Consider the following 17,688-nt stretch of genomic DNA (forward strand, 5'->3'; position numbering starts at 1 on the left):
TTACAAACATCTTGCTTCGGCCTCATCTCTCTTCAGTCCCTCCTCCAAACTCCTGCCAGAATTATCTTTCCATAACACAGATCAAAATGTGAGTTCCCTGTTAAAAATTTTAATCACTTAGCAAGTTCAAACCCTGTATCATGGCACTGAAGATCCTTTCCACCTTATTCTCCCAGCTATGTACTACAGCTACATCATTCTTTAAAACATATATTGTTTCATGGCTCCATGACTTTGCTCATCCTGTTTTCCCCTTCTTGGCCAACCTTTCCCTTGCTTAGAGGCTTGAATCAAACAGCACCTCTTCTTTAAACCTTCCCTGATTCCTGCTGTGCCACCAGAGTTGTGTAAGTGTGCTCTTCTTTGTGCTCATAGGTAAATTATTGATATAGCTAGTATATTTATCAGACTGTAATATAGTCAGTTGAGTCCCACACTAAATTGTCAGTTCTTTTAATTGTACATTCTTTCTACAAATATTTATTGAATTTTTATTGTTCATAATATCAGGTGCTACATGTACAGTTATTAGCAAAATAACTTGATCTTTGCTCTCTTCAAGTATACAGTCTAGCAGGGAATGTAAGCTTTAAACAGACATAGATACACAATTACAAACTGTGATGTGTGCTGTTGAAGAAAGAAAACTGGCTTCCAATAATAGAGCTAATAAGGGGGCCTAATTTGCATTGGGGAAACCTTGCTAAGGTCTTGCTCTGAGATCTGACAGATGATTAGGTATTAGCCTGGTAATGAGTTGGTGGAAAGAACTTCTAAGGAAAGAGACAGTACATTAGAAGTCTAAGGTGGAAAAGAGCTTAGAGCATCACTATTCAACAGAACACATTATGATGGGAATGTTCTGTATCTGCACTATCCAATGTGGTAGCTACTAGCCAAATATGAGTACAGTTAACCCTTGAACAACGTAGGGGTTACGGCCGCTGACCCCTGTGCAGTCAAAAATCTGCGTATAACTTTTGACTTAAACATAATGCTATGTTTAAGTCAAACATAAATACTAATAGCCTACTAATGACTGGAAGCCTTAGTGATAACAGTTGATTAACGTATTTTGCATGTTATATGTATTATATACTATATTATTACAATAAAGTAAGCTAGAGAAAGAAAAACATTATTAAGGAAATCATAACAAAGAGAAAATACATTTACAGTACTGTACTGTATAGATTCTGTGAGTTTATGTTATCTATGTACAAGATGAATCGTCTGTCAGTACCTATATCAACATTGTCTTATATGATTCAAAACACTGTAGCTGTTATATGTATTACTAACATGAGACATCAAAAATGAAAAGATAATGTGCAGAAATTCTTAGTTGTTTATAGGTATAATGATTCATGCATTAATAACAAAGAAGCAGCAATATGATTGCTTTAATGGTACCCTAGTGTAATCAATATAACTGCTTTACTTCACTGTTAGTTTAGCCTTATACACTAATGAAAGAATCATTATAAAATTTTTATGGCATACAGTATTACAGTAGTATTCATAATATACTATTGGAAACACTGTTAACATTTTTTAAAAAACCATGTACCTATGATGATAGGCTGATATGCAGTTTCTCCAATTATGAGAGAGAGGCATTCTATAAGGTAAGGTAATTCTTTGAAAGCAAAGTTATAAAACAAAGAAAATAACACATTATTAATTTTATATTAATTATCACCTCATGCCTGTGTAAGGATAGGCTATCCACTTCAATATAAGTCTTACACATGATGTTCTTCATGTGTGTTTTTGTATATTTATTGGAAAAAAATCTGCATATAAGTGGACCTGTACAGTTCAAACCTGTGTTGTTCAAGGGTCAACTATATCGAGCACTTGAAATGTGACTAGTATAACTGAGAAACTGAAATTTTAATTTTAATTAATTTAAATTTAGCCACATGTGGCTGGTGGCTACTGTATTGAGCGAGGCAGGTTTAGAGCATTTAAGGAATTGACTCATGACCAGTATGGCTACAGCATAGCGAGCATGATGGAAGACTGACAACAAATAGGCAGGGGTGGGCCATAGAGGGCTTTTAGGTACTAATGAAGAATTTGGACTTTATCTTATATGCAACATGAAGCCATTGACAGTGGTGGTAGTGGCAGCTGTTAAGCAGAGAAATGACATCTGATTTATATCTTTTCAAAAGATAGTCTACCAAACATTGTAATTCAGAGTATTCTAAACAATTCATCGCATGGATTGTGTCATAGATATTTTACAAGAACACATAACTTAAGATACTTTTTTAAAAAGATCCAGATTTTCACTGATTCTGTCCATCAAGAGGATTTCCTTACATCACTTAAAGAAGAGCAAGCCTTTCTGTCTGTCTTTTTTTAAACCTATTCTCTTCTAAAAGTCTGTTCCCAAAAGTGAGAGAACATTAATCTCTCAAAAGAGACTGTATATTACTACATAACCATTTTTAAAGAACCAATCTTTATCATTTTAGAGAAAAAGAAAGAACCTCATGATGTAAGAAATTTTGACTATACTGCTCGAAGCTGGACTGGAAAATCTCCCAAACAATTTCTGATCGATTGGGTCAGGAAGAATCTTCCCAAGAGTCCAAATCCTTCCTTTGAAAAAGTTGCAGTAGGTAGATACTGGAAATGTAGGTATGTTTTTGGTTAACTGAATGAACTTATAGAAAAATCTAAGATGAAAATCTTTTTTTTTCTGATGAGTTAAGTAGATATTTAGGAAGCTAATTCCACATCTCAGATTGATAGTGCTTATAAGTCATTATGTAGTATGATGTCTTCCATGGGAATATTTAATTTAAATAATTAAACTACAGTTCAATGTTAATGGAATTCTGACCTTTTCTACTTCATCAATTTTATTTTAAAATATTTTTGGTTTCTTTGTAGGGTAAGGGTAATCAAGTCTGAAGATGATGTACTGGTAGTATGCCCTACAATCTTAACAGAGGATGGCATGCAAGCTCAGCACCTGGGAGCTACTTTAGCTCTTTATCGTTTAGTGAAAGGGCAGGTGAGACTTTTTAGACCTAAGTGTTTCAAAAATCATTTCTGGGAGCTTCCCTCATGGCGCAGTGGTTGAGAGTCTGCCTGCCGATGCAGGGGACACAGGTTCGTGCCCCGGTCCGGGAAGATCCCACAGGCTGTGGAGCGGCTGGGCCCGTGAGCCATGGCCACTGAGCCTGCGCGTCCAGAGCCTGTGCTCCGCAACGGGAGAGGCCACAGCAGTGAGAATCCCGCATACCGCAAAAAAAAAAAAAAAAAAAAAAAAAAAATCATTTCTGGAGTAATGGGTATATTTTGTCAACATAAAACTGTATCTGCATGTGGAAGTTAGTTTTTAATTATGGCCCTTTGTGCCAATTTTCTCTTACTGAATGCTTCTGATTAATCCTTGTTTCTGCTTATTTATAATTTTGACTTCCTCTCACTCCTAAACATAGTTCAATCTTTCTCTCCTTAGACCAGAGGCTCTGAACCATTTGGTCCAGCTTTGTAAGCTATACTAATTTACAGATTAAAAAATAGTTGTGCTAGAATGGTTGAATTAAGGAGAGTTTTTAAACATTTGTTTTCCTTTAATGTTATATTGTCTCTCAACTTTAAAAAATTAGACACTGGTTCCAGTTTTCACTTTTAGGTTACGTTGACTATAAGCTTCCAGTTTAAGGAAAGATGAAAATAAAGTATTACTGAAGAGAGCACTTTTAAGAGAACACAATGTTCTTTTTTTTGGTTGGGGGGTATTGTCAACATCTCCTTTTTATAATAAAAATATAATATATATTTTATATATATATATAAATATATATAATATATATTTTATATTTATATAATATATATTTTATAATATATTTTTCTTCATGGGGAATTAGAACTACTGAAAATTTAGGCACTGATTAAGTGGAACTCCAACAATAGTTCTTTTCCATTTTGTGTCAGTAAAAGTGCTTAATGTCTTTATTTCCCTCATTTTGCAGAATAAGGTATCATAAGCTAAGCTTAATTGATGGAAGTCACTATCAGTGTTACAGAAATAATTGCAGGCTCTTTTATAACACAGAATTAAGATAACAGTTTCATCCAGTGGAGTTCATTTAAAATACTTTGACCTGTAATATACAACTGCTGGAATCTCAGAGGGAACTTTGTTTTAAAGATGCATTATGGATCATCTGTATATTTAAATAGCACCACTATATGAATAAATAATAAACATGTATTTAATAGTTTATTGTGTTCCAGGAATAAGCACGTTACATGATTAACTTAGTTTACCTCAGAGTATGCCTGTAAGGGAGGTACTATTATTAGCCCCATTTTACAAATTTAGAAACTAAGACACCAAGAAGTTAAGTTACTTGCCCAAGGTCACACAGCTAGTAAGTCTAGAAGCCTGAATATATGCTATTTATAAATTTGCATCATATACATGTTTATCTTATATTAAAGTAGTAACACTAGTTTAAGAGACATTTTAAGAAGAAGGCAGCTATCCTTTTAAGTTCTAACCTATTGAATTTTGGTGTCCAGTAGTTAGTGAAAACGACATAACTACTGTGTTTTCCCTTTATAGTCAGTTCATCAGTTACTTCCGCCCACTTACCGAGATGTCTGGCTGGAGTGGAGTGATGCAGAAAAGAGAAAGGAACAGTTAAATAAAATGGAGACCAATAAACCACGTGACCTTTTCATTGCCAAACTTCTGAATAAACTGAAGCAGCAGCAGCAACAGCAACAACAGCAATCTGAGAATACGAGAGAAACCTCTGAAGATCCTGAGGAATCTTGGGAAAATTTAGTTTCTGATGAGGATTTTTCTGCACTGTCCTTGGAATCAGAAAAGGCAGAAGATTTGGAGCCAGTTAGAAACCTCTTTAGAAAGTTGCAAAGCACACCTAAGTACCAGAGACTGCTAAAGGAACGGCAACAGTTACCTGTGTTCAAACACAGGAACTCAATTGTCGAAACTCTTAGAAGGCACCGGGCTGTGGTGGTGGCAGGTGAAACAGGGAGCGGCAAGAGTACTCAAGTGCCACATTTCCTGTTGGAGGACCTGCTTCTGAACGAATGGCAAACAAGTAGATGCAGCATTGTCTGCACCCAGCCCCGGCGGGTCTCAGCAGTGAGCTTAGCCACAAGAGTGTGTGAGGAACTGGGCTGTGAAAATGGACCTGGAGGAAAGGTGAGACACTGTTCAACCTCACCTCAGAGAGTGCTGACCTCACTCAACCTGTGCCCTTGGGACCCAAATGGAAGCCTGTGCCGTATATGAGTTTTGACCAATGCTGTTTGTTCAGTAGCGTATCTCAGGTGTTTCTCATGTTTTCTTGGATAGATGTGATATTATGCCACTCTCCTTTATATGCAAAGGACTGTCAGTAATTATCATTAAAATTCTCACATAAAAGGAAAAATATATGCACTTTAATAATTGAGTATTCAAATATATTACATACTAAGTTGATCATTCAAAGAATATAAACACAAGTATAACTGTTAATATCAGATAGCTCAAGTATTTGGAAATCTTTTCCGTGGGATGTATTCCTGAATGATTTTCATTAGTTCAGTGAACAGAAGGAAAAAACAATATAAAAGAAAATGCCAGACTATTTTCAAATCCTGTATATAAAAGAAATAATAGAAAAAGTACTTAAATATCTACTGTCACACACTTTGCGATAAAAGTATACACAAAACTGGCCAGACCTTAACCGGAGTGACTGCAAAGTATAGGAATTAGTAAAATTGCTTTAGAACCAAATGTAATGAATTCCCAGTTCATATAACTCAGTTTAATTATACTTTGAATTGTTCTTTATAAATATGATACTTAACATCTTTGTCTCTATCTTTAAGTTAGGTATCCCTTCATTAAAAAACATTTTATTTGGCAATTTTTCTTGGTTTCTCTCACGAAATGAAAGAGGAAAAAGGACATAATTTCTGTCTTATAAGGAATTTACATTAAGGGGATGACAGACATGTTTACAAGTATAACAAAGGAATGACTGAAGGAGAAAGAAAATATGATGGGAATAGAAGTGACTTCAGGATTCCCATCAGGCACCACTGTTTGTTTTTGTTTTTGTTTTCTTGCGGTACGCGGGCCTCTCACTGTTGTGGCCTCTTCCCACTGCAGAGCACAGGCTCCGGACGCGCAGGCTCAGCGGCCATGGCTCACGGGCCCAGCCGCTCCGCGGCATGTGGGAGCTTCCCGGACCGGGGCACGAAGCCGTGTCCCCTGCATCGGCAGGCGGACTCTCAACCACTGCGCCACCAGGGAAGCCCCCCACCACTGGTTTTTAATCGTTGCAGCTTTTATGAGATCTTGATAGAAAAGTGGACCAAATTGTAGGAGCGTCTCTAAAATTCTATTCCTTGGTACCTCAATATTTTGCTCCAAGATAATTTAATAAGAAATTGATTAAATCTATTAATATTTTCGTAATAATGTTAATGGTACTCAAAGCAGGTGAACAGATTTTTGTTTCAAAACTGATAAAAGGTTTTTCTTGTTTAAAATTGCCGAAACTGGGGGCTTCCCTGGTGGCGCAGTGGTTGAGAGTCCGCCTGCCGATGCAGGGGACACGGCTTTGTGCCCCGGTCCGGGAAGATCCCACATGCCGCGGAGCGGCTGGGCCCGTGAGCCATGGCTGCTGAGCCTGGGCGTCCGGAGCCCGTGCTCCGCAACGGAAGAGGCCACAACAGTGAGAGGCCCGCGTACCGCAAAAAAAAAAAAAAATTAAAATTGCAGAAACTAATTTTATAGTTTTATATAATTGAAGAACATGGGAAAGTAATAAATTGCACTAAACAAATTTACTTAGACTGCTCCATATAGTAGCAGGATCAGCACCTGTACTTTTTAAAGCTTGTTTCCTAGATCATTTGTGAGACTCTAATCTTGGCCTTGTGTTTTCCCTTCAGAATTCTTTGTGTGGATATCAGATCCGGATGGAGTCTCGAGTGAGTGAATCTACCAGGTTACTCTACTGTACAACAGGGGTTTTGCTAAGAAAACTTCAAGAAGATGGTCTCCTAACTAATGTGTCTCACGTTATTGTAGATGAGGTGAGTTGATTCTGTAGTCATGTTCAGAAAAAAATTCTAAACATTTTTGAATTAAAAAGATGTTACTTCTAAAACTAGCTAACATTTTCTTCATGCTTAAATGCCAGACACTTTACATATAATAATTATTTAATTTCCTCTACATATAATAATTTCCTCTAACAAATGTGTCTCCTGTAAATTGATTTATTTAACAAATGCTGTATAACATTTGCTGTATGCAAGGTGCTATTTTAAGGACTTCATATATACAACTTCATTTAATCTTTCCAGCAATCCAGTGGAGTAGATATTATTATCCCTATTTTACAGTTGAGGAAACTGAGGCACACAGAGATTAAATAGCTTGCTCAAATTCACACAGCCAATAAGCTCTACAACTGGGTGTTCAAACCCAGGCAGTACATCTGCAGCCATCTCTTAGCAGTCTGCTGCCTCTCAACTACATTTGTTAAAGGATTTTCTCGGATTCTTATAAAAAACAAGGAATCCTCATCAGTATGTCATTTTCCCTATAGATATACCCCTACTTGAATCAAATTTGAATGCACACTAAAATTGAATTATGCCAAAAGTTTCACATTAGAATTATTTAAAATGGTATACTAGCCTAGTACATGTTAAACTGACTTGCTTTGTACATAATTTTTTGAAAAAAATAAGATATACAGCATTTCTTTTATTCAAAAATGGAAATTTTTTTCAGTTTTCCCAGATGTAAAGTTTCTATGAATGTCTGTTAATTCACCAAGTTCAGAAGGCATTAGTGAAAGTTCAGTCATTCTTTGATTTTTAATTAATAGACTATACATAGATTATTGGGTTATTTTCCTCATTTTGGTTAGTAAGTATTAGAAGTATAGAGAGATACAAAAATGAAAATAAAAATTATCTGTAGTCTCATCCAGAAAAAAAATTAATATTGACATTTGTGCATTTATATATGTATATGTTTAGCATGTGCGATATTTATTTTATAATTCTTTCACATCATTAGTCTACAAAAACACTATTTTTTAATAGCTTTATAGAAGTATATAATTTGGATGTCCCATAATTTATTTAACCATTTTCCTGTTGTTGGACAAGTTTAGGGTAAGATGTTTTTAAATACAATAATTTTGGTTATAGATGAGTGATGGGAATTCATTTTTATCTAAGGGGTCTTTAATCTTCAGTGGGGGAAGGAGTTGTACTGTTATCACTAAGATGTCAAAAAGAAAGAGGATGTATGGCTGCTTGATTGAGCAGGCCCATTGGTAACTTGCTCCTGGCAGTGTTGGGTGGGGAATGGGGTGTCACAGTTGCAGCTGTGCATGGCTAAGACCTAGATTTTATCAGTATCCTCAAGAATCAACTTAAGTCAAAATGCTAATTTATCCATTTATAATGAGAAATTTTTACTGCTAGGTAAGATGAAATACTTGTATCAGCCAGTCAGTAAGTTTTCTTGGAGCCCCAAATTATTAGAAAATTGATTAATAAATATATATCAGAATGAATCCTAATTTAAAAGTTAGACCAACTTCAGGGAGCTGTTCTTTGATGTTTTAGTATTAGCAGTCTGTAGGCGTGATTTACTGAATTATGCTTCAGTATGATAATGTCAACCTCTTGTTGAAAAGTACAGTAAGAGTAAGAAAAAACCCAGTGAAATTCATCATCATGTTAAATATAATGATGTAAGAGATGCTGGCATAGAGTGCATTACATTATTCAGGACCTTCTTTATGAAGATGCTCAGGATAATACTTCTGGCTTTCTTATTAGGAATAGTTGTGCGATTTGTTTTAGTTTATGGTCAGTGTGTGAGTTAAGTAGCTTTTCCTCTGGCTGCTGGTATGTTTACAGCCAAACTTTTTGCCCACCTCTTCCAAGTGTACTTAATAAAGCATACATTTTTATTAGCTCTATTTTATGTTTTATCCTCATTTTTATTAGCTCTATTTTATGTTTTATCCTCATTTTTATTAGCTCTATTTTATGTTTTATCCTCATTTTTAATTTTCTTTTTTAAAAATGTCAGTATCTATATAAATTACCATCTATTTGAGGAGGTTCTCCAGATCTGTTTCTGTTCAGGAAATCTTTCTCTCTTGAGCTTCAGATTTAAATATCCTCGTCAAACTACCTAAGTAAAAACATCCAAGATTATTCCTTCTTCTTTCTCCCATATCCCCTAAATCCAATCACCTAGACTTTGTTGATTTTACTTTTCTCACATTCATTTACCTCTCCATATTCACTGGTATTGCCCTCATATAGGCTACCATTATCTCTTTTAATTAGTACAAAAGCCTCTAATTAAACTTCCTACTTTCTGTTTTGCTCTCTTCTACTACATTCTTCAATTATAGCTGGATTTATCTTTTGAAAACAAAATTCAGACCACATGATGCCCCTGCTTTGAAATATCTTACTCACTACCCTGACTCATTAGGATAAAGTCTCAACTCCTTAACACGGTTTACAAGACCTCATATGGGCAGATTACTGAGCACCTTGCCAGCTCTATCTCTTGCCCGTTCCTCATCCCATGCTCAAGGCGTCATTTTTGTTTCTTCATTTCCTGAAATGTATAATTATCCCCCTGTCCACCATGATTTTGCACAAGTTGTGTCCCATGACTACTTTTTCTCCCTTTATCATACTGTTCCTTTCTCCTCCTCTAAAACTCATTTCAGTTCTCAGCACAGATGGCAGATCTCTCTTAGTAGCCTTCCTGACCACCTGAGTTGCTGTACAGCAGAAATTAACACATTATAAATCAACTATACTCCAATAAAAAAATAATTAAATATAAAACAAAAAAAGAATATTAGACCCCTACCCCCCCAAAAAAAAATTAACTACGCTTCATATGTAATTTCAAACCATCCTCTACAGTATCCTCTAACAAGGCTGTAAACTCTGAAATGAAAAGACTACCTTGGTCATTTTTTAATCCCCAGTATCTAGCACAATGCTTAGTACTGTTTGTAGTGAACATTTGACCATTGTTGCCTCCCTTCCGAGCAAATGAATGATCAAAACCGTTTTAATTTTTGTTATCTTGATGTATTCTATCTTTTGTATGCTGCCTTAATCTCATAAAATAAAATGGAGTAGAAATAACCCCAGTACAGGAAGTTGAAATATAGACTGGTATATCCAGCAGATATTGAGTTCTGACAATGTCCCATGTTTTTTTATGCTCTATAGCAGGTTTACAATGCTCGTCCCTAAAATGCATCTGTTGGAAGGGCATAAGAGCCTTTTTCTCAGACAGTTCATAGAGAACCTGTCAGATTCCTACTAATCAAATTCCCCTTTTTCTACATAGTGGATAAACTATCTGTCTTGTTGCAGTTTTGTGTCTGTTCAGTTGTATATTAGTAGCAGCGCTTTAAGAGTTACACTGGCTTCTCAGTGAAATTGGGAGATACCCTAATCTTATCAGCTGAACACTTACAAACCATCTCCTAAGGTAGAGTCTTACTATCATAGCTAATCTTGTTCATTATATGCCGATTTTTACCGACTTCAATTTTAGAGGGTGACTTTATTTTCAATTCTGAAGATCTGCCTTATTTGAAACATACAGCTTCTCTTTCTGCATGTACTGACTATATGTAAATATTGATTAACTTTTAGTAGATTTGAATGTCTGATTGTTTTAGCCTATTACTTGACCTTATGATTTTTTTGTTCCCCTTATGCTAGGTTCATGAAAGAAGTGTCCAGTCAGACTTCCTACTAATTATCTTGAAGGAAATTTTACAGAAACGCTCTGATCTACATTTGATTCTAATGAGTGCCACTGTAGACAGTGAAAAGTTTTCTAGCTATTTCATACACTGCCCTATTCTGAGAATTTCAGGAAGAAATTATCCTGTTGAGGTAAGTTTTCTTTATAATGCATATGTAAACAGAAACTACATTCCCACCAGTGAGTGTCACCATAAAACAGGCCCTTAAGTCTGAGCCTAGAACGATTCCTAGGGTACTGCAAGTCAAGAGAGGACCTGGAGGGCTTCCCTGGTGGCACAGTGGTTAAGAATCTGCCTGCCAATGCAGGGGACACGGGTTTGTCCCTGGCCCGGGGAAGATCCCACGTGCCGCAGAGCGACTAAACCCGTGCGCCACAACTACTGAGCCTGTGCTCTAGAGCCTGTGAGCCACAACTACTGAGCCCATGTGCCTCAACAACTGAAGCCTGCGCGCCTAGAGCCCGTGCTCTGCAACAAGAGAAGCCATGACAATGAGAAGCCTGCGCACCGCAACGAAGAGTAGCCCCCGCTCACCGCAACTAGAGAAAGCCCGCGCACAGCAACGAAGACCCAACACAGCCAAAAAAAATAATAATAAAAAGTTAATTAATTTTAAAAAAGAGAGATAGGGAGGACCTGGAGATGGCCTTGGGAATCAGATGGCTGGTGCTGCCTTGACTGAGGGTGAGTGGGCTGGAAGGAGGACTCTGCTGACGAACGACATACCACAGAGGTACACAGTGTAAAACACACTTCCATAGCAAAGGCATTACATCCAGATTGGGGGTAGCTGCCTAGCAATAAGGAACTCCTTTTTCACCCATCCCTCAAATTTAGGCTTGTCTTTGAAGCTTCCTTCTATTCTTAATGTTTGCCCTTTTGGTTCAGCTGATAAAGGCTGCTCTTTTAATTGGTTTTCACATGTAAAAAATATACACACCATAATGTGCTTTGTCCTGAGACTACGAGGAATAGATCCATCTACATCAACCAAGTTCTTCACTACCAATAAATGCAGAAAAAAGCTTTTCTCGTAACATGCTAAATTAGCATTTGGTGACATTCAAAAGGTAACAATCCCTTGTTCTCTTTAAAATGATATTTACTGAAATGAATTTAAGTTCACTATTTATATGCCTTAATCTATGCAGGTTTTTCATCTTGAAGATATAATAGAAGAAACAGGCTTTGTCCTGGAGAAAGACTCAGAATATTGTCAGAAATTTCTGGAGGAGGAAGAAGAAATAACTGTTAATGTTACAAGCAAAGCAGGGGGAATACAAAAGTATCAGGTAAAAATAAAACATTTTTGAAAGACATCTGATTGTGATATCCAGGGCATAAACTGCCGTAAGAGTTTTAAAATATGGCTGACACAGTGCATTCAAACATAATCTAGTAGAAGAAGAACAGATATGATTATGAGCAAATTTTAAAGGTCATTTCTTTAAATCTTTGTTTCACTGACTCTAGTGTTTGGCTTACGATACTTACTTTATCTCAACACCTTAGATAGTCAGGATGGGGCAGGACCAAAATCTAGATCCTTGCCATTGGTTTTCCTAGCAGCCTCTGTCCTGACACGAGCCAACCTTAGCTCTGTACTATCCAGGGCAAGCACGAATCTTCATAGAGAGTTAATTTACTTTCAATGACATAATTTTAGAAATATCATAAAAGCTACATTATCCTGCATTTTGGCCAGTGGTACTATATACACTATTTTCATTATATCCACAATATTTCATTCATCTAATGGAAGTAGAAGTAGAAGTAGAAGTTACTTTATCCTTTAGTTAAGCAGATAAACCAAGGAAGCAAAAACTAAAATCTTTCCCTAAAACTGCAGAGATAGAAATTAGAAACTAAAAGACTTTAAAAAATTAAAAGGAGTATTTCAAAGAAGATGATTGGAACTCAGCAACCAAAGTAGAATCTAGAAGGAATGAGGCAGGTGTAAATTACTTAATAAAGTTATTATGACCTCTCTTGGCCAGGCTGCTTTTCAGCTGCCACAGAACAATGCTTCCATTGTTCTGTTTTTCTTCATTTCTTTTCTAATTTAGGGTTTACATGCCAAGATAAAAAGGTTTGCTATACTTAAGGGGACTGTATGAAATGAAATTAATAGGAGAGATGAAATTTTGTAATACTTTAATTCTGTTAAAAATTGTATTCTTGCTATATTTTAACAAAATAATAGTGACAATGAGAAAATACAGATTGGAATGAATGCAAATAGCTCCTTTTTTCCTTCTTTGTCTTATAAAAATACGTAATGTTTTTGTTTGGCTTTTTCTGATTTGTTTCTTTTAGGAATACATCCCAGTTCAGACTGGAACAAGTGATGATTTAAATCCATTTTACCAAAAGTACAGCAACCGCACTCAGCATGCTATTCTCTACATGAATCCTCATAAAATCAACCTGGATCTCATTTTGGAACTTCTTACATATTTAGGTATGTATCTATTTCTAATGTGTCTCCATTTGTTTTGATAAAACTTTTCTACTAATTGGAGATGTTCTATTAATATCTTATATGCTATTCCTTATTTCTGAATATTGTATCTTTTTAAAAATTTCAGACAGAAGTCCCCAGTTCAAAAATGTTGAAGGAGCAGTACTGATCTTTTTACCAGGCCTTGCTCATATTCAACAGTTGTATGATCTCTTATCAACTGACAGAAGATTTTTTTCAGAACGGTAACTACAGATCTTCATTATATTCCTGGTAGTTTTAAAACAGAAAAATGTTTCACACATTAAAACTCTTGATCAGAACTTTCAGAGTCTTTTCACCTTTAGTTAAAATTGTCCATGGCAAAGCTCTTTTTTTTTTTTTTTTAACATTTCTGTTATAGCATTTTATCTACTAAAATTTTTAGGTACTATTTCTACATTTGTTTTATTTTCTCAATATGATTAAGCAGAGGGAATCCTGTGGTTAAGAGTAAGATGGTGACTCCGCTCCCCAGCCCACTGGATGGTGCAAAACCCTAACAGCATTGCAGTTTGTCATCCGTACATTTTTTTTTAATATCTTTGAAGCACTTGTTTTTTCTTTTTAATAAATTTATTTATTTATTTTTGGCTGCGTTGGGTCTTCATTGCCGCGTGCGGGCTTTCCTCTAGTTGCGGCGAGCAGGGGCTACTCTCAGTTGCGGTGCACTGGCTTCTCATTGCGGTGGCTTCTCTTGTTGCAGAGCACGGTCTCTAGGTGCATGGGCTTCAGTAGCTGTAGCTTGTGGACTCTAGAGCTCAGGCTCAGTAGTTGTGGCACACGGGCTTAGTTGCTCCAGGGTATGTGGGATCTTCCCGGACCAGGGCTCGAACCCGTGAGCTAGAAAGAGACTTAAGAAACCATCTATTTCTACCTTGTAATTTTCAGGTCAGGTTATTGGAGGCCAGAGAGGTAAAATGACTTGCCCATTGGCAGGTGGATTCTTAACCACTGTGCCACCAGGGAAGCCCATCCATACATATTGGGTTTTTTTGTTTTTTGTTTTTTGCGGTACACGGGCCTCTCACTGTTGTGGCCTCTCCCGTTGCGGAGCACAGGCTCCGGACGTGCAGGCTCAGCGGCCATGGCTCACGGGCCCAGCCGCTTCGCGGCATGTGGGATCTTCCCGGACCGGGGCACAAACCCGCGTCCCCTGCATCGGCAGGCAGACTCTCAACCACTGCGCCACCAGGGAAGCCCATCATCCATACATATTGAATTGGCTTTTTACTATGCCTGTTTTGATACAGTTTATTACCGCTGTTATGGTTATCACTTCAGCATCAGAATATATTTTAAAAATTCTTTAAACCCTACATTCCATATAATTCATTCATATTGTTTTTTCTCTTTGATGAGTATATATGGGGTTTCACTGTACCATTTTCAGAACTTTTGTGTGTGTTTAAAATTTTTCATAATAAAAAATTTAAAAATTGCTTTCTATTTGCAAATAAATTTTATTATTCTTTGCAGTGTCTTCTAAAGAGAAACTCTTGCTAAGAACTATGATTTTAACTTTCAGATATAAAGTGATAGCTCTGCATTCTATTCTCTCAACTCAAGATCAAGCTGCAGCATTCACACTTCCTCCTCAAGGAGTCAGGAAGGTAAAATTCAGTACAGCAAATTTATATGTGATCCAACTGAGAATATTTCATAAAAGTGTTATGACTTTTTATCATCAAAGACAGTTATTAAGTGCTTTATAGTGCATGCAGACTCCAGATGCTCTGCAGCTTAACATAATCAAAAGAGAACCCAATATTAAAATTCAATTTATATTAGGTGTTTATGTTTATATTATATGTTATTAATAACTTTAGGGGAGTGGTAGTTTAAAAATATGGCATGGATGTTGCTTATGAAAAGAAAAATCACTACTATTCCTTAAAGAAGATATCACAAAGGATGTTGGATATCAGGAGCTACTTGAATCCTGAGAGGATTCTTTTTTGTTCTCTTTGCTACTCATCCCTGATTATTTTTGCAATACAGAGACCATTAGGTTAGGAAACAATCTAAGTATTTTCATTGTCTCCTCTGTTCGGGTGCTGAATGAAGAGATACTTGACAAAGAGAGTTTCTCAGATTTTGACCCTCTCTTAGGCGGGGGGGCAAAAAAGAGCACAATGTAGAAACTCTGGGGAACACAGAGCTCCCAGCAAGAGCCTGGACTCTAATGCACGAAGCCTGGGTTCTTGTCCCTAAGCTGCTGCCATGTCTGTGACCTTCGGCAACCCACTCAGCTTCCTTTCTCATCTTTAAACAGGAGCTGGATTAAATTTACGGTTCTCTAACTGTACTCTGAAAACTCCAGGGGTTCAGAGGCTGTGTGCTCTGATCTGTAACATTTGGCTTCCCTGTAACATTTTGTCTTAAGAAAAGAATTCCACCTCTAAAAAATTTGATCACCGAGGTCCCATCTAAATCTTAATAATCTGGGTTCTGTTTCCTAGGATAAATGAGTAAGAAAAGCAAGCATTCAATATGGAGATAGAGCCATAGTATATTGAATTTGACCTAGAATTTCCTAAATGTTTTACCTCCAAGGACTCAACAGAAAAAAAAAAAAAGAACAAACAAAAAAGCCACAAGAAGATTGCACTATTCAGCCATCACCATTAAGAAATTTTGAGCTAGAAAGAGACTTAAGAAATCATCCATTTCTACCTTGTAATTTGCAGGTCAGATTATTGGAGGCCAGAGAGGTAAAATGACTTGCCCAAGTCACAAAGCTAATAAGTAGTAGAGCCAGGGCAACAACCCACCAGTTCTTCTTACTGAAGAACTATTACTTTTTTTTTCTACTTAACTGTGAAGTTTCTGCTGAGCAGTCTCCATTCTCTGATCCAATTTCTCATTCCACGTATGTCATATTTAAGATGACGGACTAGAATTAGGGGAATGGTATTTTTGTTGGAATAAGAATCTATAACTTTAATTAATAAGCTAAGGTGATAAAATTAATTAGAGCAAATTTAGATTACACAGTAATAGCAATTAGATTGTGAATTTTTGTAAATAAAAGTGAAATTCATTTTTTAAAATTCATTGGCTGAACTATCCAAAGAAGTTTAAATGATGGCACATTGCTGAAAGTTGTTACCTAGAAGTTTTGGCTTTTTATTTTCAGATTGTTTTAGCAACAAATATTGCAGAGACGGGTATCACTATTCCAGATGTTGTATTTGTAATTGATACTGGAAGAACGAAAGAAAACAAGTAAGTCTGAATTTTCCAAATCAAAACATTTTTTGAACCTGAAGAGGGCTTGGGACTCTTCAATTCTTAGGAGACATCACAGAATCATTGCAATTTTAGTACATGTGCTGCTGAAGCAAGCACTAGATCACAGAATCATATCAGGAAAATCTTGAATGTCCTAATTCTGCCCAAAACAAAAAGTCTCAGAGAAACTGTAGGGAAGTTTAAAATGTCTGAGAATAAATGTTAAAATTCATGTCATCAGTTTTCCCATAAGTAATATCAGTGTACTGCTACTTTCAGAAAAGTGCTGAGAAAATATTCAGAACATAGATTTTGTAAATTAGTTTATAACTTAATGTTTTACAAAAGCATTATTTATGGGATTACAAAAAAAAAAAGTATGAGTTTTAGAATCAGAGTTGGATTATAAATCTCTGATCTATAATCTTGAGCTAGTAATATGACCATCAGTTATAATCATCAGTTTCCTCATATGTAAATGGGAAAAATTAAAATTTCATAATTGAAAGTGCCTAGTACAGTAATTGGCACATAATAGATTAACTGAATCTTCAACAGAAAGATTATTACTTTATAAATGTTTTAATGTTTGTATTTCGCAAATAAGGGAGACCACCTTAGTAGTCTATTGTAATCTATATACACTGTCCCTAATATTAGGAAACTTGAGCAATATTTGGAAGTGAGTACGACTATCCAGTACAAAATAAACTCTTGATTTTTTTAATTGTACCTGTAGAGGAGGTGTTTTCAGGGTTGAACTGTATCTTGTGAAAGGTGCGTTGAATTGTAACGTTCACAGTGGCATTTCTCAAACTCTCAAAGAATTCTTATTGCATAATTAAGAGGCACTCTAATCTTCAACTTAATTTTAGAGTCAAATATTTCCAGTTTTTTCAGATTTTGATTTCAGTCAATTATCTACATATTCTCTCCTAAAACATTTCTCTAGGTACCATGAAAGCAGTCAGATGAGTTCTTTGGTGGAGACGTTTGTCAGCAAAGCAAGTGCTCTGCAGCGCCAGGGGAGAGCTGGGCGCGTCAGAGGTGGCTTCTGTTTCCGAATGTACACGAGAGAAAGGTATGGCATAGCCCGGAAATTAAAAACAT

The 17,688-nt window shown here is 36.2% G+C and overlaps 1 protein-coding gene across 3 annotated transcripts in view; it reads left to right on the forward strand.

Moving 5' to 3' along the window:
* DHX29 (DExH-box helicase 29) overlaps window positions 1-17,688 on the forward strand; it is a 48,207-nt gene that overhangs the window by 17,580 nt on the left and 12,939 nt on the right. For all 3 annotated transcript variants that reach the window (XM_027101107.1, XM_027101108.1, XM_027101109.1), the window contains 11 exons: window positions 2,487-2,652; window positions 2,908-3,031; window positions 4,595-5,203; window positions 6,952-7,095; window positions 10,798-10,974; window positions 11,996-12,136; window positions 13,161-13,305; window positions 13,433-13,550; window positions 14,873-14,957; window positions 16,484-16,572; window positions 17,531-17,659. In XM_027101107.1, the coding sequence (XP_026956908.1) occupies window positions 2,487-2,652; window positions 2,908-3,031; window positions 4,595-5,203; window positions 6,952-7,095; window positions 10,798-10,974; window positions 11,996-12,136; window positions 13,161-13,305; window positions 13,433-13,550; window positions 14,873-14,957; window positions 16,484-16,572; window positions 17,531-17,659 (1,927 nt within the window). The remainder of the gene's footprint in view (window positions 1-2,486; window positions 2,653-2,907; window positions 3,032-4,594; window positions 5,204-6,951; window positions 7,096-10,797; window positions 10,975-11,995; window positions 12,137-13,160; window positions 13,306-13,432; window positions 13,551-14,872; window positions 14,958-16,483; window positions 16,573-17,530; window positions 17,660-17,688) is intronic.

This window comes from Aethalodelphis obliquidens, unplaced genomic scaffold (assembly GCF_003676395.1).
Source record: "Aethalodelphis obliquidens isolate GAN/ISIS:26980383/991018 unplaced genomic scaffold, ASM367639v1 scaffold4, whole genome shotgun sequence".
In the NCBI taxonomy this organism is placed as follows: Eukaryota; Metazoa; Chordata; class Mammalia; order Artiodactyla; family Delphinidae; genus Aethalodelphis; species Aethalodelphis obliquidens.